This window comes from Sander lucioperca, chromosome 17 (assembly GCF_008315115.2).
Source record: "Sander lucioperca isolate FBNREF2018 chromosome 17, SLUC_FBN_1.2, whole genome shotgun sequence".
NCBI classification, from domain to species: Eukaryota; Metazoa; Chordata; class Actinopteri; order Perciformes; family Percidae; genus Sander; species Sander lucioperca.
This window is the reverse complement of record NC_050189.1, coordinates 25,221,644-25,246,779: the sequence shown is the minus strand read 5'-3', so window position 1 is coordinate 25,246,779 and position 25,136 is coordinate 25,221,644. Positions and strand designations below refer to the sequence as shown.

Here is a 25,136-nt window from a genome sequence, read left to right as displayed (position 1 = left end):
GTGAGAGGCGCTTCTCTGCATTGATGGCAGTATAGAAAAGCATGAGGGGGAGAGTGTGATTGGTGGTGGAGGTGGAGGAGGGGAGGAGGGGTTGTGGGTAAAAAGTGTGGTGGGGGTTCCTACACAAAGCTGTCCCATCCCTATTCATCTCACGCTAATGGCAAAACAACACAGTGATTGTTCCTGGGGAGCAACGTTGCTAACTGAAAACGCGAGCGGGAACAAACAGCACGTTGTTCCCGTGGGGTGCTGTGCTACGTAGATGTCAGATAATTAGCCCCCCTTCCCCACCCTTCTCCCTCCAAAGGCCCCCAGTGTGCACTCATCTAACACCCTCCCTCCTCTCACATCACCCCCGGTAAAGTCGGAGAATACCTGTGTCGCACATTTTCTACCCGTTTCACCAATAAGTAACTTTTTTTAAGAGCGGGGGAAGAAGAATGACGGTGGGGCAATAAGTGAGAAAAAAATGTGGAGAAAAAAGTGGACAAGAAGAAATGTTTGGGGAGAAGAGAGAAGACGGATGACAAGGACGAGAGTTGTTTTCACAAGGAACAAAAAGAAAAAAAGCCAAGGCTAAAGTTTGAAGATGCTGGTTTGCAGAAGTGGAACACAGACGTGATTCTTTGTGAAGCTTCACGATTTGACAACAACGTCTGCGTTCATGAAAGCCACAGATCAACCAGTCTGCATTTTATACAAATCACCAGTCACTGCTCTTTCACTTGAAACAATGGAAGTGCAAATTCAATTCACCTCGTGTCCTAAAAGAGTCAGACTCTTTAATGAGCTTTGAAAGACAGAAAGACAGAGAGGAGAAGATGTATTCAAAAATAAAAACAAACATCACTCAAGTTTTAGGTTGTGTTTGAGTGTGCAAAGAGTTAACAACAACCTCAAGGCTAATCCTCTCTAGCAGTTTTTTTTTTCTCCTGTCCAGCCCATCCTCCTGCTATCTTCTCTCTCCTGCTTTCTTCCCTACCTCCCTCCCTCCTTCTCTCTTTCACCCTGCCAAAAATCATCGGACAGGAAAGGGGGGATTAAATTTTTCCTACCTTGCTGAACAAAGACCGCACAGAGTGGCCAAGGGCTGCAGCTTTCTCTTTTTCCCTGTTCGCTTTCTTTCTATCTTTCTTTCTTTCTATCTTTCTTACTCCCACTCCCTCTTCCATTTCTCTGTGTTTCTCGTTCCTTATGAGACTCCTCTCAGGTAATGGCTTACATTAGGGGGACCACACAGCTACAAAAGCAGACTCCCGGGCCTTTGTGCGCACTAACCCGGCAGATCGGTTTTAATCTTGTTAAAATCGATGTCTGTCAGTCCATATCTGCATCCTATAACCTAAAGCTGCATTGGGCAGGATTTTTTTTATGTAAAGAACTCCTGTACTATTAGGCTAAATGACAAAGTGGGCCTAAAGTCCTCCCATCACTGCTAATTGAGACTTGCAGATTAGCCTTTTCAGTATGACTGAACTTTAAATGCAAACTGTGTCCTAAAAAGCAGCGAGTGAGGGCTCCATCCAGAAAGAAAGTCAGACTCTTCAGTGGTCGATATTTTGCTTCCTGTACCTTTTAAATCATTTGGTATGATGCAATCACATACAGGCCATGCTAATAATATGGGTATTGTTGTTCCAATTTGTCAAGCAGTTCCCTTTCGCTGCAATCTGGACCAACCAAAATGGCAACATTTGCTTTATGGCAAAATATATGTTGATGCTTTATGTTGCTGCTCATCAAGCAGCTCTGGACAAAATAAATCTGACCTCCATTGCTGTAATTCCTTAGGTACCCTTCAAGATGGCCTCCCCTTGCCCTGTCCAAGCTCCCAAACCTCACTAATTCTACTCCCTGCAAGCACAGCTCGGGCATACAGCGTGCTTCGTTTAAGGATTAGCTCTCTAAATTAGATTATCTAATGGCATCTTAATGGATTGCTGACCCATTTCCTGCACAATGGCAACATGCGAGTCTGGCAGCGTTTTAATTTGGGGGCTAGTAGTGAAGAAGGCATTGCGGAGCGCTCCGTTTAAAGGGCAAGAGAGATAAAAAAGAAATCCGACTGATTCCATCTATATGTTGAGTGGTTTTATGTCAATAATCCATCAAAGAGGGGAAAAATATAGAATAGAATTACCATCCCAGCTCTGTAACAAAATGATCTAAATTCAGTTGGGATCTATTTTATCTGTGCTCATTACTGTACACTCACATGGAGAAAAGAGGAGGAGTTGGCTGGTGTGTGAGTAAAATAAGTGAGCTCGAGCTGCTGCAGGGGACATTTTTCTCTGCTACCTCCACTGGCCTATTAGGAGGCCTATTGAAGGGGGTTCTGCTGTGTGCATGTGTGTTTGTAAAAGAGTTTGTAACTTCAGCAGGCACAAAATGAGCTATACACAGACACACACACACACACACACACACACACACACACACATCATCTAAACTTCATGGAAAAGGGGAAATGGGAGACGTAACAGGAAAAGGCTTAGCTCAGCTTGCTCGCTCTGCCATGGTGGAAATGGTTCAGGTTTTTCCCCCAGAGAGGGAGAGATACAGTATGGAGGCAGGGAGGGGGGAGATGAAGGGGTGACTTTCTGTAACTTTAGGTTAACGAGAGTAAAGCATGACTTCAGCATAAAGTCAAACAAAGCTAAGCTTGTTAAAATGTGGAAAGTAAAACATCCTCACGTGGCTAAAAAGCTGACCTGAAATGACTTTTTTATTTTAATTTTCCACGGCTGGACTTCATTTGTTCTTATTAGCTTCATCAAATGTTTGTGTACTGAAATGAGAACACTTTGTTTTTGTGTGAATCCAAGAAGAAAGCTATGTTTCAAACCCCTGGATCAAATTTGAAATAAATCAAGTTTGACAAATTCACACAAAAATCTCTTAAACATACAGTAAATACTAATTATTCAGGGGAAAACTGATAGCTGGATAATTATGTACAGGAGACAGAGAAACCAATCCTAAAATAGCAAAACCACTATAAATGACTGGGAAAATAACGAAAGAGTGAAAAAACAGATGAAGGAAAAGAAAGGTCAACCTCAGACAATACCATTTCAGTATTAACACTTACAGTCACAGGTCAGATACATTTGATTTATATGTGAATTTATATGTGACATATATATATATATATATATATATATGGATTGTTAAAATGTAAGAACATCAAGAAAATCATTTATTATATGGTGTAATTAATTGAAGTTTGTGTGTGTGTGTGTGTGTGTGTGTGTGTGTGTGTTCGTGTGGTGCAAGAGAGACAGAGAGACGGCATGAAAGAATGAAAAGGTTACCTTTGCCAAGTAATCCCCAAAGTGTCGTCAGTGGCACTGGGGCCATAATGCCTGCCGTTTTGAGTCACGCTCCAGTCACACTTCCTCAGCTGTCAATTGAAACCTAGCAGTCAGATCACTGGGCCAAGACAACTTCCACTTCAGATTACACTACAACTCAACACAAATGCATGCATTGGAGCCTAGAGCAGGAGCAGCGGCAACACAGAATTACTCCATAATAAGTCCTAGCTGTAAAAATAGTGAATGGAATTCAATATTTGCTGGGGAAAATGACAGTAAAATCAAAAGCTATGGATAAAACAGACAAAGAAAAAACATGCAGTCATAGTTAGTGGTAACAGCTAACCTGGAAGTAAAAAAAAAAAAAAAAACTGTTAGTAACAAGTGAGTGGCATCATATTGGTAGTTCATCTGTGAGGGGTTACTGCTTTTTAAGATGGTTAGCCAATGAAGCCATGCAATCCACTGGATGCATGCACCCTGTCAATCATTGCTTCACCGTAAGTGCACTTTCAGATTCAGGAAGGAGTACGCATGCCTTCAAGCATGCAGACTTCTTTTCATTAGCTAAACTGTTTTTATTGATTAGGGGTCAAAATTACAATAACGTTAAACAACGCACACGCACGCACACACACACACACACACACACATACTTACTTACATACATGCGCACGCTAACCCTCTTTCCCACCCCCTCTTAAGACATGCCAACCTTACATACAGATTACAAATTACTGCAACAAAAAAGCCACACACAAACTGTGTCTCCTTTGCATGCATTATGCGAGCGCACGTGTCTGCAATCCAGCTGAGAGCTATCTCTGCCAATACCAACCTAACCTTGCCCTGTGGTCAACACATTCATTTAGTAATGCATCGGGATAAAACTGCACTGTTAGCACTCTGCATGCAGTGGCAGACGTTCTGCAGAGGCTCTTAAGAGGCATTTAATCAGATATACGCATACGCTGAATATTCAAAGCCATTTGCAGCGGTCAAGAAATGTGTTCTTTCTCCTCGGAGCACCTGGACTAACACATCAGGAAATGATGATGGCTTCCTACTTAAGCCATACTTAAATACAGTGATGTGTTTTTGGTAGGTGGCTGGATTTTCTTTTCTGGATCAAATGCAAAGTAGTGGAAAGAAACAGAATTTAAATCTCAAAAGCCTTATGTTACAATTTAATGCATTAGTTTTACTTCATCAATAGCTCAATAGATCAATAGCTGCTTAATTAAACTGAATAGGAAACAATGCATGTTGTTCCATCCAGTGTGTTTTCTCTGTATTCATGGGAAGGTTGGGAGACTAAACCCCCACGCTGCTCCCGCGCTCTCCAGCCTGACAAAAGCTTGGAGAGAATGTGCGGGTTGGGCCAGACGCTCGGTGCCACCGCTCCTCGAGGGGCTCGCCATCTGTCCACTGGCACCGGCACATCAGAGTGGCACAGGCAGCGGGGGAAAGGGGGACAGAGCCGGGGAACGTTAGTAAACAGATGCGGGCAGATTGTGGATTAGGATCCTTCCTTAGATAATACCAAATGACATCTGATCACGGATCTTTCCCTGCGGAATGCTAGATGGTGGCATTCCCTCGAGGGGTTAACCAAGGCGAGAGATGAATGGAGGGTTTTCACACATTCGCTGCCTGGGAATCGTAGAGCAGGTGTGGTGGTGTTGTTTTGTTGTATTTTTTTAATTTTTTAAGCCTACAGCCTACTGTGTGTGTGTGTGTGTGTGTGTGTGTGTGTGTGTGTGTGTGTGTGTGTGTGTGTGTGTGTGTGTGTGTGTGTGTGTGTCCGTCCAGTTTTAGACTTCTAATTTAGTGGTGCAAAATTTTAAAACAGGCACTGCTCTGAAAAGTAAATTGTTTTAAGCTTCACTACCAGGTTATCAGATGAAGTTCTTTCCTAGTAACGAAATAATATAATTATCATTCATAGTTTGGAACCAACAGTGTAGTAGCAGTTTGGGCAAGGAACAGGAGAGATATATATATATATATATATATATACACTAAATTATTAAAACAATGATTTCAGTGTTCCAAAAATTTAAATTGCCTTCTAACTCTTCTGTTTTTCCTCTGTTCGAAAATAAAATCAAAGGTTGCTCTGACAGCAGCAGAGGTACATAGATGCAGTGCAAGTCATGGCCTCTTTCCGTCATACGGGCAGACGGCCACGTTTCAAAACCCTTAACTCTCTAGCCATAATGTGTGTGAGGCATTTCCCTTTCCTACCAAGCCTAGCGGCAAACGTCTGCAACTAAACAACTGAAAGTGTCGGTAAGCCTCATGGATCCCACACAATAAACATCCCCATCGCCAGATAAGGACAATGACAGAGTATTCTGTGAAAGTGTTTAGTCCGGAGGGACTTGGCTCGGTGCTGACCCGCTCTACGAGGCCAGATCCCAGGCCGTTAAATCATACCACAGAAAACAAAAACAACTGTGACAAGCAGAAGCATGATGAATCAATAAAGAAGACTGTTTGGAGTCCCTTAAGCCGACAACAACATTTATTCATGTGGATATAGCATGTAATAACCTTCTAGAAGGGTGTCACTGTTGTGCTTGCAAATCTTTCATTCTTCTTTTACATTTTAAGCCACTGTCATTTTCCTCTTTCCAAACTAAGCAAGTCCAAAGATATCTGAGCTGTTTGTCTTTGCTCTTGCTAAAATACTTTATGTTTTGTCTTGTCAGTGCAACGGGATCACACACAGGTATGTTTTCGGTTCATTTAAATTTGGAATAATTACAATCAATCAAATAAAAAGTAAATAAGATGTTACAAGATTATTGTACTGTATTTCTGAGGAGGATATTTATATATCTGGCTAAATTACAAATCTAAAAGAAAAAGGCCTTAAAGCCTCTGGGGGCAAAGCTTTGGACAGCTCATGCTGCTCCGCTCAAACTGCTGCTGTCTTGTGTAGTCACTTTGTGCCTCAATGAAAGAAGTAGCGGGGCTACAAGAAAATGTGGAAGACAAACTGCGCGACATTAGCCAAGTGAATCCTCCCTCTCCTCCTCCTTCTCCTCCTGAGTGGAATAAAGGCATCCCATGACTGCTGACAAACATCCACTAGCCTACTCTGATTTTAGGAAAACATGGGGAGCAAGAAAGGCAGAGAGAGAAAAAAAGAAAGACAGAAAAGAGGAGTGAGGAAACAGAGGCCAGCTTTGTCATTTTTACTAAACATTAAAAAAAGTGAGCTGAGGAGAAACCCAGCGATCATTATGTAGCCGCGTGCAGATGCATTCAATTAGTTGTGGTTGGAAAAGCCTTGGCCTGAGACCAGCGCTTTCAATAAGACGGGGTGGGGGAGAGCACTCTCTCCCGCCCGACAACACCGCAACACTCCTAACCTCGCAGACACACACAAACACACTCACATGCGCACACACAGACACACACACACACACACACACAGGGTGACCACATCTGCCCTATAGGACCGCTGCTGGGGCAACCGCCTGACGCCAACACTAAATATTCAGCCTCTGTACTGTAAATGAGTGTACTGATTACATGTGGTATGTGTGTGTTTGTGTGTGTGCGTGTGTGTGTGTGTGTGTGTGTGTGTGTGTGTGTGTGTGTGTGTGTTTCCAAAGTAATGTGTGAAGGAATTAGAGCTGAGCACATTACCCTCTCAAAGATACCCACATGTCCCATCCATCTTGTGAGTAGTGGCCACACAATGACAGTGAATGTCCTGACTGACTGTAGGCTTTAAACTCTAACACACACTCCAAATGATATCTCACACTATATATTCATCCATCCTAAAAATCCAAGAGAAGATGTGGTAGCACTGTTGTTTTAAGATACATCTGCATGGATTATTGACATGATGTGAATTACACTGCTTACAAAGTGTATTTTTCAAAAACAATTTGCTATATAAAATGGAATCCCTAATACTTAAATGCAGCTAATGGACATACCACATATTACATTGTGGGTCATTTAAGGATCTTTCAAGGGTACTTGAAAATAAAACTCCATCTGTAGTGGTAATAATAATAATGGCAGTGAAAAAAGAACAGCTCTAGCCCCGAACTCTTGTATTTACGAAAAACATTTGATTATCACTATAACCTGCTATCTTTAGCCGTGTTAGGGCTCTATCCTTTTGGGGTCTGAAAAACTTGACATGTTGCTAATTCTTTATACCATTAGTGAGTGCTCTGATCTGATCTAGAAGCGCTCTGATCTAACAAGACAGTTTAATGCTTCCAGCAAATCAAATTCAGAGTGCGACAGGCTTTTGCAGAGGGCAGGGATTTCACATCTGATGTGCGGGGAGATGGGGGACAGAAAATGAAAAGATAAAGAGGAGCAGGTGAGCTGAGTGCTGGAGGAGAAGGAGGGTGGGGGGGGGGATCTCACCTGTTGCTGGTGGAGGAAGGCGGGATCTCTTGGGCTCAGGCCTACAAAGCGGTTAGCCGTCGGGGTGCCAGGGGCTGAGTAGCCTGGGTAACATGCCATCACAAAAACAGACATACAAGCTTGCATTACAATTGGCATTTAGCATTTAGACTTCCTCCCTGGTATAGCATTGAGAGCTCACTGTGTAGACCGCTTCGCCCTTTGTCACAACCAAGCTGACAGCTGATGAGCAAACTCACCCAAATTTGGTCTCATATGCAGTGACTGTGGAAGAGAATCGCTGCAAATGTGCAAATTTGACCCTCAGAGGAATCAAGGTCTTCATAAAGGGGGGCACAATTAGATATTTTGAGGATCTAAAGGAGGCTTTTCCGCTACCTCTACACCAGTTTTGGCATTATTTGCATCTTATACATCTTCTTGTTCAAACATATGGATCCCCGTTTCACACTACACCCCAGAGGGCACTCTGCACATACACATTCTATGGGACTGCCCTGACATACAAGATTTCTAGGTAGGAATTTGCGGCTATATTGAATGTTTTTAGAGATAAAAGTGAAGTTTCCTTCTCTCCTAGTCTATTTGTGTTAGGTGATCCTTCTCTTCTATTCAGGATCTACGTCCCTCAGAGTGGATTCAAACAGCCATCATGCTGGGTCACTAACTGATCCTGTGTGAATGGAAGGCCCCCGATGCTCCCTTTGTGAATTCCTGGGTTAACCAGTTTGGTCATTTGGCAGCACTGGAAAAGCTGTCTTTCAGACTTATGAACAAAGTAGACCTTTACATGCTGAAATGGAATAACTGGGAAACCCACATTAAGAGCCCTGATGGAAGTTCAACTCTCTTAACCTCCCTCTCTTTCTGTACCACTGTAAAAACATGTTGCTGTTTTTATTATAGTAAATGAGTGTTGTTTGTTACTATTTAGTTTTTGTTAGCGCTGCAAAATAGTGTCTCTCGCCTCCCTTTCTCTCAACAGATATACAGTCTTCCTCATTCTATGCATTCCCCTTTAAAAGGGGTTGTTCTGTAAGTAAGTACTGTTTAAGTATTGTTTTGTCTTTTCATTATATTGGTGTCTACATTGTCTATCTCGTATGTGGCAGCCTTAAAAATAACAATAAAAATAATAAATATAAAATGTAAAAAAATCTTTTCATAGTTTTTTTTGCAAATGCATTTTATGCAGTAGGTGTTTTCTTTTAAGAATGTCAAATGTATGTGAGAGCAACTTAACACCAGCTGAAAATCTTGAATTCCAGTCACCTTGCTGCATTGATGTAGACATGTACTCAATGGCGGTGTGCAGTAGGTGATGGAGGAGTGGTTATCAGTACTGGATGCTAGGGACTCACCTTCTGTGGATGTGGTGATGGGCTTGGTGTCTGGCATGGAGAGCGAGACGGGTCGCACAGCGCCGTGGTGTGGGGAGGGGGCCAGAACTGGGGTGAAGTGGCCTGGGACCTTTCCTACCACCTGGCCACTGCTGTTAGGCTGCAGGTGGGGGTACAGACACGAACAAAACACAATTCAGCACAAGCACTTTATTTCCCAAAAATGATTGATTTTGTCCAGATTTAAGGGGTGTTCATGCCAAACATGTGTGGAGTGGTGTTACTCCTACATCTCTGGAGTTTCTCAGCTTTTGTTTGGTTTGGTAAGATCAGAGAACATACAGTCGTGAAACATTTGGATGAACATAAATTGGCATATTAATATCTGCCAGTAACTTATGTTTGAAAAATAAACTAAAACAGGAAGGATGAATTAAGGCAAAAAGCAAAGACAATAATTCTTTTCTGAAGGTGCTCCAAAAGCAAGAACTTCATTTGTTTTGTCCGCCATCAAAACCTAAAACCCTTATGTGAAGACGGGCAAACTGTGTCCACTTACTTACAGTATGTTTACAATGTCTTGTTCGCTTGTAAATATGCAGTTGGGCAGATCTCAATTAAACAATAGAAGTATGTAACAAACTACACTTTTCCAAAACGGTGAGCACTTAACAAACTTAATGTCCTATCCTCATTTCTAGGGGGGTTAACTCCTCTTAACTGCTGTGTTTGCCCTCACAGACCAAAAAAAAAATCTACAACAAAATGTGACCGGACTGCTCACTCTTACACTTGATGCTCCGTCTAAAGAAAAGATTTTAGCACTTTCAGTCGCTGTGTTGTCACAGTTATTACTAAAAGCTCTGGGAGGGGGCACGAGCAACAATAGATCCTCAGTCACTGACGATGGATTTCCTACATGATTTTAAACAATGTTTTTAGTGGCGCTCATAAATGGAATTTAGGAGGACTCGGGCATGAAAAGACATAGAGAGAGCTGCGGAGTGACCTGTTACAATGGCGTGAATGTGCGAGTACAGGGAGCGAGGCAGAGCGACTATACATATATATAGAGAAAGAAATAAAGGAAGCTAGTGGGAGCTACTCTTTCAGACGGCTGGAGACTGTCTGGGGCGTTCATTTCGGGGCCGCCCCAAGTTCAAAACTCAAACAGGCCTTTTTGGAAAAGAATTGTGTCCACAGGGTTCCCTTTCGATGTGAATAGAATGTTTAATTAGAGTGTAATATAATCTGCGTTAAAGCAAGCATAAAAACATTCTGGCACTCGTCCATGGGATTATAAGCACTGTGTTATTTGCTTAGCCTCCCCACCCTCCCTCTCTCCCTCCTCCCCCAACTGGTCTTCCAGCGTTCTCTCTTCCCTACCAGACCCCACCTCACTAGCCCGCCATCACCCCCCTCTCTTCTTTCTCCAGCACCGCAGCAGAGGGCCAGTTAATTCTGCACAAGAGCCGGGCCCCGGCAACGGCAAATATTTACAACCTTTATCATTCCCCGTGGTTCCCCCCACCCACCCCCCCTCTAACCCGCTCCCTGCTCTGGAGATGGAGCCGTCTACGAGGCCTTTGTTTACAGTAAGAACAGCGGGGATATAAAACTCACATAAATATCACACGGCTCTCTCATCTATAGAGACGCCTGCTCACTCTCCAACACACTGGCCGTAGTGTATACCCAGAATATATAAAAAGCCCTAAGCTATTTCATTTACTACAATGTCCTGATCCAGTTTTGTATGTCACGTGTGACTGCAATTGCAATAGTTTGGTTGACTTTTTTATGGAGACATCGAGTACTTTTTTATTTTATTTAGCATGACCACAAACATAAGGCTGAGAACGTACTATAACCCTCGTCATGTGCATTATATCAAACAGAAAATATATGCGTCTCTGTCACATGAAGTGGTCTGCAAAGTTCAGTCTGGGGTTGCCTGCAAAATGAAAAGTGGTTTAATTTAACTATGATGTAATTCACCCTAAATTATTCTGATTACTTAACTCTTTATGATGCCTGTTGTAATAATAGGTTTCTGACCAATAGTATTTCCCCACGTACGGCCTAGGCAGCCCAGTGCTAAATGAAATGACATGTGTCCATTTAGGGGTTCCCAGGAAAAACTACTATCAAATTGTGGCCAGCTTAAAATGTCTAATTTTGGGCTAATAAAATTATTCTTTTTTTTAAGATTTTCTGGAGAAAAGCACTGAGAAAATGTCATTCTAATGACATAATGAATGACCAGAAGCAGGTTTCAGATTAAATAAAAAAACAAGCAAAGCAAGATGATGTTGATGATGCTGTAATTTCTGTTAGGTCAGATGGGAACAGAGCCGAACAATATAACAAAAGGACTACTCAAGGCTATGAAACTCTTGCCAACCCAGCCTCCGACGTCTGGCCAACAAACTGGCTTCTTCAAAGATAAAAAAAAAAAAACTGACCTGGCTGCTCTGTGGGCTGGACGGGTCGTATGACGGCACGTAGCTCTTGAGGGGATCAGCTGGGTTGAGGTGGGGCGGGTAGCGGATGGTGGTGTGCGAGAAGTAGGGCGACGGCGCTGGGGGCAAGATAGCAGAGGCCGAGAACTGCAGGGGCGAGTGTGGAGGGGGGCTCCTCGTCGATATAACTGCAAGAGAGACAGACAGAAGAGTCAAGAGGATGATAAAGACTGAGTATTTGCGAGACGGAGTAAAGATAAAGCGATCATCATTGATCTGAGAGGGTAGATGAAGTACGGACATAGATTTTTCCACTGTGTTTATCAGGAAAAAAAGTCAATTCGAGCTCCAGATTTAGCAAGAGAGCTGGTTGTTGAAGTCACCAGTAACTCACCACTGTGTCCTACACCTGTTAGGCCTGGGTGATGAGGCTGAGAGAAAGTGCTGAGTCGTGGTGAGGAGTCCTGTGGGGAGGTAGGGCTGAACAGCGGCTTCTCTGGCTTCTTCATGGTAGGAGAGGACATGTCTGCTAGTGGCAAAACACACACAGGCACACACAAACACACACGTCAGAAAATGTGTACACGCCTTATTGATTATTCAAAGGTCTTTGATCATTTCTTTGGGCATGTTTGTACAGGACTAGACGAGAGAAACATTAAAGTGACCCAACTTCTGTGTTGTGTTAACCATTTTCATACAGAAAAATGAAATAAAATGACTTCATGGGTAAGTAAACATTTTAAAATTTGTTTTTAGCAAAAACTCTAGGTGTGTTGCTGAAAATGTATCAAAACATTTTGCTCCAGCTTCCACTAATTCTTCCATTTCTCACGAATAAAAAAAATGAAGTAACAAAAATGAATTACAGTTGAAATTAAGCAGAATTTGATCTGATTGGGATTAATATTATTACCCAGGGCACCTTGCCTTCAGCAAATGCAGCAGACAATGGAACATTTATGTAGCAAATTACAGACACTGCAAAAGGTAAAAATCACTCATAATCTCTGGAATCATTACAAAGTACTGGACATCCTCAAGAAATATGAGTCCTGTGAAAATTCGGCTTTTGTCATGTCTAGGCAGACAATTAAATCAAGCGATCTGATGCACAGTTGTAAAGCAGCCGGGTGCTCAAATGGGATTTAAGAATTTCAAGACCCTCACGTCATCTTAAATAGAACATTACACTGTAACATCTGCTCGCCTCTGCCTTGCACAATGTTTGACAAGCTACTGTAATTCTCCATGAATAATCCTCGGCTCGGCAGAAGACACCAAATTTGTTTAGAAAATGTGTGTCGTTCTACAAACTAAAAAGTATCTGCTCAAACTCTTACAAGTTGCTCATTATTGCTGTTCTACACTTTCATGAGCAATGGTCTTCTGTCACGGCTGTGCAGTTTTCAATTTTCCATGGTAAGACAGTGTCTGAAGGGAACGTGATAACAAATAGAGGCGAGAGGCAATGGCCTATGTCTGCTCGTGCTTCTTCTATGAACATTCATCAAGTGCTTTTCTGGTCTGTCACAGATTCTTGGGGTGTATAACTTTCAAATCGTCCATCTCTTTCCCCCCAAAAAAAGCTACATACACCCTGTTGTTGATGCACTTCCATAGTATTTATCGCCTTTTCCCTCCTACAACAGGGAAGGATCCACCCGAGTGACGGGAATACTCACTCATCTCCAAAGAAAGAGAGCGACAAAGGTGGCTGGAATTCAGGGGGATTTCCCAGTCTGAGGTTGCAAGAGGATACAGGCTTAAGTGCTTTCATTTTTGTGTCAGAGGGAGAAATACATTCGAGAAGACTGATATCACTGCTCAATGTTTCCATGTATAAATAGGAACTATTTTCTGCAGTGGAGGTATTCAGCTTTTCCCCTCTTCTGCTAATTAAATCCTTTAGAGAATCGACTGGACCGCCTCGGGAAATTAAACTGGACAATTCATTACCAGAAATTAAACACCTTTAATAGTTTAAATAAAAAGGTTTTTTTTTTTGTTGCATTTAGACCAGACTAGTTGTGAATGTGTACCTTCACATAAAGAAATTCCACCAAAAAAAATTCTTAATTCATGCTGTACTTTCCCAGAGAAAAATACAAATGAGAAACAATTTCTTCCTCTACATGGAGAAGTTTTGTCCAATGACAACCATGTGCGAGAAATGACCGCTTGGCACTTGGGAGGCCTCATATGGGTTTAATATCACCCCACTTGTCATTTATTCTCTCCTGACAGAATAATGGCTGTCTTTGGAGAGCTTCCTACCCACTGCTTTCCCCTTCTCCTTGCCCCAAAGCGTCTAAGTTTACGCAGAGCAATACTCCCAGGCCTTGTGCAAAGGGACAGATTACATTCTCATGTACCCACATTGGGCTGTGGTTGAATCCCACCAGTGTGATGTCTCTCGTGTATCAGCTGATGTTTTCCTCTCTCAGCCTCCCTACTAATTATACTGAAATAAAAAAAGGGCTGGATAGAAAAACAAAAACAAGGACGTGCACAAAGTTAAAACAAAAGGTAAAACCACAGTACTCCTTGCTGAGGAAATGGTGGGACATTTTGTAAAATGCAGGGGCAGTGCGGGCAGCAAAGTGTGGAGAAAAGTCAGCAGAGAGTGAGAATGATCCGGAAACACGGGACAGTGAGGCCTTAATTAAAAGTGTGACGGGCTCTGCCCTGCACCAGGAGACAACGTAATGAGACATGCAAGCTGTCCCGTGAGGATCTCGCTTTCTCTCGCGCAGAAACAAGCAGGCAGGACAGCTTGTTTCCTTGATACACACTTCCCTACCTTTTCTTTTTTCCCCAGTAAGCCCTGTGTATGACCTCATTAGGTGAGCTTTATTTCTTAATTCCCTTCAAACTAATGCCTAAAAGTTGGATCATCAAAACTCTACTGATAGGGAATTTCTCTCATGTTCAGCCAAGATGTATAGCCTGATTTCCTGATGAGAAGCTATCTGACACGTTTGCCCCGTGGGGTCTGATAGCTCTACATGAGGTTTAAGAATTGGGATTTCTCTATAAAAGCCACTCACAAGGTGTTTCCGCTATCTGTATATGAAGAAAAATATTTGAACACTCACAACTTGCACTTGTATACAAGTAAAACTCATATAATGAAGTTTATCAGTAATGAAAATAACCAAAGAGTCGTGAATCTCAGCTGGAACACTTTGTTCTCATAACGGACACTCTGTATTGTGGGATCCAATGTTTCCTTTATATAAGCGACAGGTGCGAGAGAATACAGATTTACATTCAGACAGCAGTTCAAATGGGTTTAAACATTTATATGACTGGCGAAGCCTGGGCCCATCTCTGTTATGGTATGTATTTTAAGAGGGTTGAACAGGTTCATGTGCAGAGAAACCAGATGCAGTTCATCTGCACTAAAACGGATGGCGGCATTGATGTACAGTAGCTTATGACAAGGCTGGGAGTTAAAGAGAGTTCAGATGCTGTTAAAAAAGCAACGCGAGGTGTTCGCTTTGATCAAATCTATTTCCATGCGATGAGGGTGAAATAAGTCCCTCATTAAATTCTGTCAACATGCTGCCGTGCAGGGCTGTTCCCCAACTCCACCGTTTGTGTTAACTGTATGAATGCGATGGCGGGTGTTACTGACAAAGAGCATCCACACCGGACAAACCTCCCATAGGTAAATAAAGGTGGCCAGATAAAAACAGGGAAATCACCTCCGTCTCTATCGTGCCAGTTTGCCCGACTGCTGGCCGGCGAGCTGGGTGACGAGTAGAAGTCAGGTCCTGTCGGGCTGGTGTCCATGTTTTCCTCCATGTTGACCGTTTTGGGCCTTTTGCTGTGGGACATGGAGAAATGTATGGTTTAACATAGCTAGTCTTTTTTTGGTATTCAGGTCTGTACTGATTTGGGGCAGTTTGTGTGGATGTTTGGCGCAGAGTAACTTGTGTGAAGGTTAAGTTAAAGCTATAGTGTGTAGTTTCTGTCTCCCCCATGAGGAATTCTAAGTAATGAAAACAAAACTGTCGGCGCGTCCACATGATACAAGCCTTCTGTGACCGCGCACCACCCCCACACCCCCTTCACGCAGTTGCGTGTAGCCAAGGAGGACACGGAGGATTAAAAAACATGATGGACTCTTCAGAAGAGGTAGTTATCTTCACTCAAGTTTCTGCGCGGGAAAGTCACCGGACGCCACAATCTTCTGAACATAGCCATACTGAGAAATACAGAGAGAGTTGTGTGGAGCTGATAGTCTTAATTAGCTTTGTAGCAACTCATTTGGCAATGGCTTGAAAGTAACGGGCGTTCATTATTATGTCAAAAAGTTAATTACTAAAGCTTTAAAGGAATAGTTTGACAAATATTCGGAAACAAGAGTTACACAAGAAGAGTGATACACTCTTCGATCTGTATGCTAAACATGAAGCTAGTGCCAGGAGATGGTTAGCTTAGCTTAGCATAAAAACTGGAAGCAAGGGGATACAGCTAGCCTGGCTCGGTCCGAAAGTTTATTTTTTCACTTCGTTTTTCTGCACTGACTAAACAAAAAACATATAACATGTTCATTGTGTCTGTGTTAATAATAATATACAATGTCACTGCTATGATGTTTTTATAGAAGGACCCCCCCCCCCCCCTCCCAACTTTGTTCAAAAAAGCTTTTGTTGCTGTAACTTCCACTGACCTGCCAGGAGGGGAGGACAGGGAGCGATGCAGCCCCACGCTGGAGTTCAGGTCATGATAGTAGGGTTGGCTAGGCATGTCGGCCATGGAGAAGTTTACCGCAGCACCGTGGGTGATGGGCACTGTAGAGGACACAGAGAAAACAAAGAGAGACAGTTATGCTGTAACCACTGCAAAGGAGTTTAAAATCTGCAGTGTTGTCAGATGGAGTGCTGTGTCTCTCCCTATCCTCACATGTAGAGACGCACAATTAATTGCACAAAAGCTGGACTGACTGTTACTGACGCTTTGTGTTTAGAGGCCCTGTGTAACAAATGAAGCGCTCCCTATTCACAGGTTAACTGTCTAACCATCACAAGCGTTTCTGCTAAGCACTCTGATTAGTGAAGTCACTGCTTCCCAAAGTGGTTGTGTCTGCAGGTAGGAAGACACTACAACTATGGATGAATCTCTGTATGTGTACATTGTATTACTACCGTTATTATTAGTTTTGAGTCCAGTCTTATTTAAATGTGGCACTGAATACACACTAAATGTGTAAATACACAGCAGTGAGTCGACCGAGTATTTTACAGCTGAAAGCACCAAAAGCAGGCCATTTGTGGCTAAATAGTATAATTTGTGATGCATCAAAAATTGGATGAACAATCTTCAACCTTTTCTTCACTTCTCTGCGCTCCAATATAATACTCAGTTTCCTCGCATAGTGATTTACAGTGGCAAAGGTGTGGTTTTTCTCACTGCGGTCAAGGTAAGGTATATTGTTTCAAGGGAGGCCGAGCCAGTGTTTACAGAACAAAAGGAGTTCACCACCCATCCTCACTCTCTCCCTCTCTCTCTCTCTCTCTCTCTATGTCTCTCTCTCGTCAGTGTGTGGGCCGCGAGGCAGCCCGCAGCCCGAGCGGTTGGTTGGTTTGGAGTCGATGAGAGGAAGGAGTGTGTGGCGCCGTCTGTTGTGGTCTGAGGTTCACCACTGGCACGATCCCTCCGCCAGCCTCCGCCCTGGCAGCCCACTGAAGCCCTGGCAAAGGCCCCTACCCGCTGCTACCCATACCGAGCTGTCTGTGGAGGAATGCATCCGGCCCGAGTACGCTGAATACAAGACCATTGTTTTGTTTTTTTTTTCATTCATGGCTGAGGATACCCCCAACCATCTCTGTCTGTGCTGGGTTCTCTCTTATTGGCTCGGCAAAATATTTGCAATGCCACTCGGCTGCCCCGCCTGTCATCTCATTTAATAATCTGAGCTTTGACTGTGAAGCTAAAAAAAACAAACAGTAAATGCATCAATGGCACTGCAAATCATAGCAGATTACCTCCTCTTACTCTATAAGGGGGAAATGTACTGTCTTCACAAATGTGCATCAACAGTTTCACTTGCCTGTGCTTGTCTACATTTTTTCTGTTGACAAAATATCTTTAGACTTGCAGCCGAGGCTCCTGTTGCATTAATGAGTGTCCTCGTCGAAAAGCTGGATTGCAAGTCAGCCTTCAACTCCGCAGCTCCCTTTGATGGACTTCAAAGAATGTCTCAACAGCCTGGAGAGTTGGGAGAGAAGCTCGATGACGGACGAGCGGCTGCTTAGAAATCTTCCCAGGGAGTGACCGGCTGAGTGAGTGACAATTCCTGTGCGTCCGTCGACCTTTTTAAAATTCCAGCTCGACTTCAGTCGGCTTTAGTGAAACCGGGCTCGGTCACATGAGAGCAAGCACGCCAGCGCAGTGGCCATCTGGTCAGGGGGCAAATTAAACACTAAACAAAAACACAGCCTTTCAAAGGATATTCAGTCCCTGGGCTTCGAAAAGAGTAGGTTCTGCCTTTCAGAGCTTGATGTATGTGACAACCTGGACCATGCCCCTACATCAGAAACACTTTGATACAGCAGGTAGACAGAAACCAAGGTCAGCTTTAATACTGTTTGTTGTTCTCCATGCATTCACATGTGACTGGACAAAACATAGTGAGGTTTTTAGGGACAATTTTTGAGGATTTCACATGTGAAAAAACCCTGTGTACAGGGAATAAAATGATTCACTTTAAAATCTGGAAGTTGCAGCACTGAACAGGACTTACACACCACTCTGAGTAGGGCTGCACAATATATTGTTTTTCTATCGTCATCGCGATATCAACTGACGCAATATACACATGGCGAAAGGCTGTGACGTATAACAGACACAAAACTGATTTTTTTGTGTTAGTTGAAAGAAAATATCAGTAGAAAACTGCACTTTAAAATGCAACTGTCATTCTTTTTTTGTGGTGCCTTTTATATTCAATATAATGTTCAATTCTTCCATAATTTTTTTTTTGGAAATGATTTCCTTTTATTTATTTTAAATTCAACAAGCAATTGTTTTTGTATTAGAATACTGAAAGCAGCAGAAATGCAGAACTGAGTACACTTTAATATCTGTTTATGTATTGCGAGTAATATCGTTATCGCGATATACAACACCATTATCGCATATTGCATATTTTCCTTATATCGTGCAGCCCTAACTCTGAGTCTAACCAGAGGACCGGAATAGACTGGTGCATACCACAAGACACAAACAGCACAACACAGGTATGTTTCCTTTAAACACAGGTTATTGGTGGTGACTGGAGTCTTTGTGCACTGCGGGCATGTCTCGGAGCTAAAGTACAGCAAAACAGCACCTCTGGGTGCCCTCAGTTATCAGAGGCTGTCAGAAGAACAAGCGTCAGCGGCTTTACGGAGGGCAGACAAGTCTATACAGATGCACACAGGCTCATAAAGACGGCTGAGCAGTGTTCTCTTATTGCAAAGCAGACTGGCCAAACTGGATTTACCACGCTACAGTTGTATGGTGGATTTCAGTTAATATACAAACGTTGGGATCCGTAGAAAAGCTGTGACATTCATGTTCTGTTTATATGAAAACTTCTATACATCAGTCTGCATTTGAGCAAAAGGACGGATTTACAGGTGTTTTTAGTCACCTGATTAGACCTCTGCTCAGGGCCGTGTGGGCGTGTACAGACCGATTGACTGACTTCTCCCTTATTTTAACTAGGTTGCACCTGTTAGGGCAGGGAAACTTAGACCTTCGACATTCTTGGAACTACGTGGACTTTGTATCCTTGTGTGATTCCCAGCGCAGTGCCGCCCAGCTTCAACATGAGCAGAGGTCTAATCAGTGATAAGTGAAAGAATACCTGTGTGTGTGTGTGTGTGTGTGTGTGTGTGTGTGTGTGTGTGTGTGTGTGTGTGTGTGTGTGTGTGTGTGTGTGTGTGAAGGGTGCAAAAGGTTAGAATACGACGGCTACTGTATGTACTTACTTCTGGACACTCGCACCAGTTCTGTAACACTGAAGACTCCTGATTTAATGAAGCTGTCTTCCAAGTACACTGTAGACACAGGGACATACAGAAAAATCATGAAATCATTTTTTTTTTTTCACGGTCATGCATGTTATTTATTAAATACTTTCATACTTTTCAGAGTTGAATGTGAAATCGTCAGTAACATTGGGTTCAATATTTCTTTCTTGTTTTTATAACATTTTATATTTAGAAGAGAGCACACGATCATACAAAACCAAGAGAACTGAATTGAGTTCATCAATGAATCACAGACAAATATACAGGTACAGATCATCACACAGGGATTTAGGCTCCGTCACCACATACATGTAATATTATTTAAAAATGGTAATGGTTCATCCAGCATTTTTAACACTTGTCTTTCTGTCATCAAAGGCTCTAAATCATCCTTATTTAATCATATTTCCATGAGAATCTAGCTGTGGATTGTTGACTTGAAAATGAGTGTATTATAAAAAATATTTAAAAATAAAAGACTTCACTGTCACTGAAGTGTTTAAACCAGGGATCTTCAACAGGGGCTCCTCAGAGTCAATTTTTTTCAAAAATTAAAAAGTCCTAAAATGAATCCAACATATTATTAGCAAATATAAAACCCCACTGATGATAGCTTAAGTGGCCATCCACAGATACCGTTCACCCTAACAATTCACTGTGCCACATGTATGTTTAACATCAAAACATGATTTATAAAATCACGCCAACAATTATTAGGCTATTTTAATAGCTTAGTATTCTATGCAAAAAAAACATACGTATAAAGGCTTTAGGCTGCTCTGCACGTTATTGTAGGCCCAGTTTAATAATAGGCAACTTAATTTTATACAATATATGTAGTAGGAGGGCCCTGCTCCATCTCTCTTTCAGCTAAGGGGTCCTTGGCTTAAAAAACGTTGAAGACCCCTGGTTTAAACTAACAGCAGCAAACCATTGTGTGCAGTACAGTAAAGAGTGACAGGACAGGTGTGTGAGGAGAGAGGGAGTGACATATCCTGCTGCTGAGAGTACAACCAATGAGGCCGCGCTGAGCCACAGGCGCTGCCTATTTGATCACATATACAAGCAAACCTTAATAACTGTCAATATTGACACTGTTGAGCTAGGATACAGTATCACAGCAAGAAAATCCCACCTTAAAGAGTAATTTACTGTAGTGTTTATAGTAAAGATGATTTACTCTTTCCAATCTTAATAAGGTTTAGGTTCTTAATTAGGTTCTTTCAATACAGCACAGATTTTTTTTCTCTCCTGTATTCAGGAAACTATTTTTTAGACTGCCCAAATGATAATAATAATGTGTATTTCTTGCAGTGTTGAAGCATTTGTTGCGTTCTGTATGACCTGCCCAGGACGCAGCAATGCTAATCAGAGGCTGTAAGTCAAGTAAAACAGCCAGACAAGTTATTATTGACACCCAAATGACTCTGACTCGGCTTTGATGCAATGCCAAGGGCACTCGGGCCATGCCAGAAAGATAGGCGGGCGGCTCGATTGGCACCTACAAAGTGTAATGCCTCCAGTGAGCCAACGGCTTTTTGCGGGGAGCCGTTACACTGCAGAGGGCCTCCAAGGCCTGAGTCATTGGCTCGCTAGAATGTTTTCCTTGGCACCTGTATCGCCACAACGTACTCTTGAGGTAGAAAACTAATTATACTTCTCAAACTATTTTCATTCCAATATAGTGACGACACAGAGCAGGTCAGTCCAGGGGAACAACAGCGCTGCCAGAGAATATATTCTCTACAGCTGGCTCACCATGACACACTCAGCTACCAGCCAAAGGTGCAATGTGCTGTAACATTTTTACTCTGTCTCGTTTCTTCTTCTTTTTTTACACCGTGTTTGATGTTACCAATAGGATGATGACAATTCAAATGTAATGATCCAATCTAATTGTATTCCTCCTCACTCCATGCAAAGTTAAAACTGAGCCTCAAATTGTTCCTTCAAGTTTTAAATTATTATTTACAACAGTGTGTCACTTTGGTTTATCTAGTTAATACTGATGGTCCTATTTATGCAGTTCAAGTCGCTTGAAAAAGAAAATACCACTTCAGCTGGAAATCTCGTGTTGTTTTAAAAATTGCCATTTTTATATAGTTGACATTGGATCACGCGGTACAAAAGACATTACATTGTAAGCACCTAAGGCAGTACAGTACAGTGTTTCTTTACAGTAAGGGCTTGGCTATTTTGACTGCAAGTCACTGAGTTCACAGTAGATCAACAATATTTAAACTAAGGTAAGTTATAGTGTACATAGGCTGCTGTACAGAGGGCGAGCTGCAGAGGAACAATAAAGCGATGACAGGAGGGAGGAGGACTGGTACTGTACATACCTGGAAGAGGGTTCTTGCCTGGCTCATTGTTACTGGGACTTCCTGACTGCTGCGAGTCTGCAAACACACAGAGATGGAAGGGGGGGGCTTAGTATAGCACAAGGACAACAACATGCCATCTTACTGAAACACGGTTTTCTTGTCAGCAAAGATTATTTCCAGCAAAGGTAAACTGGTGGATTGGTGAAAACATTGTATCCTGTTACTTATAATAAAAAAATAAGTATGTTTTTATCTCAGTTTGTCTCACACATTTGGCCTATTACAAACTCACTGAATGCACTTAAAATAAAGAAATAACTTCTGTCAAGACACTCATCAAGACAAAGTGTATTTCAGGACTTCCTGGGTGCCCTAATGTTTTTCCTTATCTACCCGTCAAAGCGAGCATACCCCACTGTGCATTAAACAAGACAGTTTTGTTTGAACAGCATTATCATTAATGGGAAGGCAAACCGAAGAAAAAAGCTCTCTATCTGACACTGGATAGCCTAAAACTTTTTACCGGCAGACCTCTGGGTAATTTTTCAAAGGGGCTAAGGGAGTGTTAGGCGGGGGCAGGCGGGGGATACAGAATGTGTTCGGTCCTGCTGTGCAAGGTACGAGCACAGAACAAAACGTGGAGAGAGCACAAGGAGGGGCGGGGAAATACAAGGAAACATGAGTGGAATTCTTTCCACCGGCTACAGTGCGCAGGCTTTGGTATGAGACGGCCCGGACTGACGTCTTTTACCTTGATGCCTCGATGGGAGGAGAATCTATCATTCCTCAGCAGTTCCTGCTCTGGTTGATCACTGACGAGCAGGTGGGCCTTTTTTCTTTTATATCACGCGACAGCAAAAGTTGTGGAACATCAAAATGAACTATATAAATCACGTCAGATTTCAATCTGTGATACAGTATGTTGTATGTTGAAAAGAACAACTGACTCAACATTGCGAGGCTTTACAATCACACATGGAGCGGCAGTGAACTGCTGCCATGCCAAACCACTGAACGACAGCGTCTGAGTGGACCCCGATAATGATCCAAAATGGCCAAAGCCCACACATGCCCTGAGGCGGAGAGGGCCCAACGAGAACCAGCAGGGAGATTATCATCTAGGTCTTTAACACGAGAGAGCCGAGACAAGAAGCTAAAGACAGTGAACTCAGATACCCTCGCCTTGCAACAACACCCCTTTTCCTGCAGCAGCTCTCATGAGCTGTGTTACAGAGGCAACTGGGAGAAGGAAAGAGAGGGGGGTGGAAGAGAAAGAAGAAAAAAAGTTGAAAGATTTATCCCTTACTTGTTCTCTCTCTGTGTGTCTCTCCCTCTCTCTCTTGTTCCCCTTCTCCTAAATTTGACTATTAAACAGCACTGCAAAAACAGAATGTTCTTGGCCAAAGCTCAACAATGACAAAGTAGGGAGGGAACAGGACCATACGTTAAGAAGAAAAAAATCCCCCTTTTCCAGTATGCTTAGCCCTGAAAACATAAGAGTAACGTACAAGTTATGGTCTCACAATACATCTCTGCTCTGCTTCCTGAAAACACACAAGGGTGACTTGTGCTTTCTTATCCAGTAGTCTTTCATTTTTTAAGGGATCTCTGTTAAATCTCTCAAGTGGACACGTAGAAAAGTTTCAGTGTTTAAAAGCAGTGAGTTAGTTAGTTTCAGCAATTGCAGAAATTAATGAAATATGCCTATCAATCTTTCTCAGAAGCCAAGGTGACATCGTCAAATTGCTTGTTTGTCTGATCAACAGACTGAAAAATACAACAGATTTGAAAAATGTATAACAAAGAAAAGCAGCAAATCTTCAAATTTGAGAAGCTGGAACAACATAACGATGAGCATTTGTCTTTTATAAATCCCTTCAACAAATAATCAATTATCCAAATTGTTTAAGATTAAGTTTCAGTGAATCATGTCTGAAATAAAATCTATGTTATATTGCAAGTTGATGACCCCTGAACAACACGCGCGCATACGCACGTACGCACGCACGTACGTACGCACGCACGCACGCACGCACACACACACACACACACACACACACACACACACACACACACACACACACAGTGTGTAAAGCAGCTTTTGTGGGCGAGCGGAGGTTTGTGTGGATTTGGCACAGCACATGTCCATAAAGTGATTGCAGGGAGCTCAGCAGCCTTGTCTCCCTGTCTTCTCCCACCCCCCATGCCACTTTCAGAGTCATCCATCAGTCTCGTTACGACTGCCAAGTCTATGCTCGCGCCCTGAGAACTGCTGAGAGGGAAAGAAACGGGCCAGGGGAGAGAAAAGAGCACCAGAGAGTGGAGAGGAGGTAAATGCTGAAAAGGTGGTGGGAGGACAGAAGGAGCAAGGAGGTGGAGGTGGGAGAGGTGCACCGGTTCGTTCAGATCGGATCAGAGTGTTGTGTTTTTTGGTTGTTTTTTTTCCCCCTTCTTCTAGGACTGAACAGGCAACCATGACAAAAAGAGCAGATGGTGGTGGCAATTAGAGATCTCAGGCAGCATCTTCCAGCATGAGGCCCCACTGTAGCACCAGGAGAGACCACCTGGATGACTCAAGGTGGGATGCAAGCATATGGCGCATCTGCCAGGCCTGCACCATGGCTAGAAACACCTTCACTATTGCATTACATTTTACCTTTGACCCGAGAAGGGCAGCTTCATGCTCCATCTTCTTTCAGGGCGATTACATTGTTTAGAACAGTGCTTGCACATTTGTCAGGCCCGTGTGCTGATTGTATCGACTAAACACTTTATTTTACATCAAATCACTTTTATCACTCAACAGGTATTTAAATAGACCATAGACAGATCAAAGAAAGATCATTCTGGATTACAAAAGGTTGGATTTAAGTGCAGATAAATTGTCTGTGAATTAAAAAAAAAAAAAAAAAAAATGCAGTTCAGAAAGTGGCTGAAATAAAGGGAAGCAGTGGGATATTTTGAGCCTGAGGCCTGGTATCTGTATCTAAAAGGTGTCCTGTGCAGAACCCCAGCCAATCCGATAGTCTTCAAATAAACAGTAGTGTAACCTGTAAATAAACAGTTGCGGTCGAAGAGGCTGGGCTTTGCCCTGGGAGCTTGGCAGGCCTCGATCACAGGGCCAGACACCACACACACGCCCTCTCTCTCTCTCACACACACACACACACACACACACACACACACACATACACATACACATACACATACACATAAAGACGCACGTACACACGGCCCTTTTCCAAAAACAACATTTCTTGGC

The 25,136-nt window shown here is 42.7% G+C and overlaps 1 protein-coding gene across 8 annotated transcripts in view; it reads right to left on the bottom strand.

Moving 5' to 3' along the window:
• The window catches only part of LOC116039871 (nuclear factor 1 B-type), a 67,140-nt gene that overhangs the window by 6,368 nt on the left and 35,636 nt on the right, over nucleotides 1-25,136 (bottom strand). For 2 of the 8 annotated variants that reach the window (XM_031284950.2, XM_031284949.2), the window contains exons 3-11: nucleotides 21,893-21,949; nucleotides 19,509-19,577; nucleotides 16,205-16,325; nucleotides 15,234-15,355; nucleotides 11,918-12,052; nucleotides 11,527-11,711; nucleotides 9,083-9,221; nucleotides 7,722-7,804; nucleotides 3,315-3,403 (exon numbers count right to left, since the gene is read on the bottom strand). In XM_031284950.2, coding sequence (XP_031140810.1) covers nucleotides 3,315-3,403; nucleotides 7,722-7,804; nucleotides 9,083-9,221; nucleotides 11,527-11,711; nucleotides 11,918-12,052; nucleotides 15,234-15,355; nucleotides 16,205-16,325; nucleotides 19,509-19,577; nucleotides 21,893-21,949 — 1,000 coding nt within the window. The remainder of the gene's footprint in view (nucleotides 1-3,314; nucleotides 3,404-7,721; nucleotides 7,805-9,082; nucleotides 9,222-11,526; nucleotides 11,712-11,917; nucleotides 12,053-15,233; nucleotides 15,356-16,204; nucleotides 16,326-19,508; nucleotides 19,578-21,892; nucleotides 21,950-25,136) is intronic. The other 6 variants (XM_031284951.2, XM_031284956.2, XM_031284952.2 and 3 more) reach the window with 5 other exon arrangements.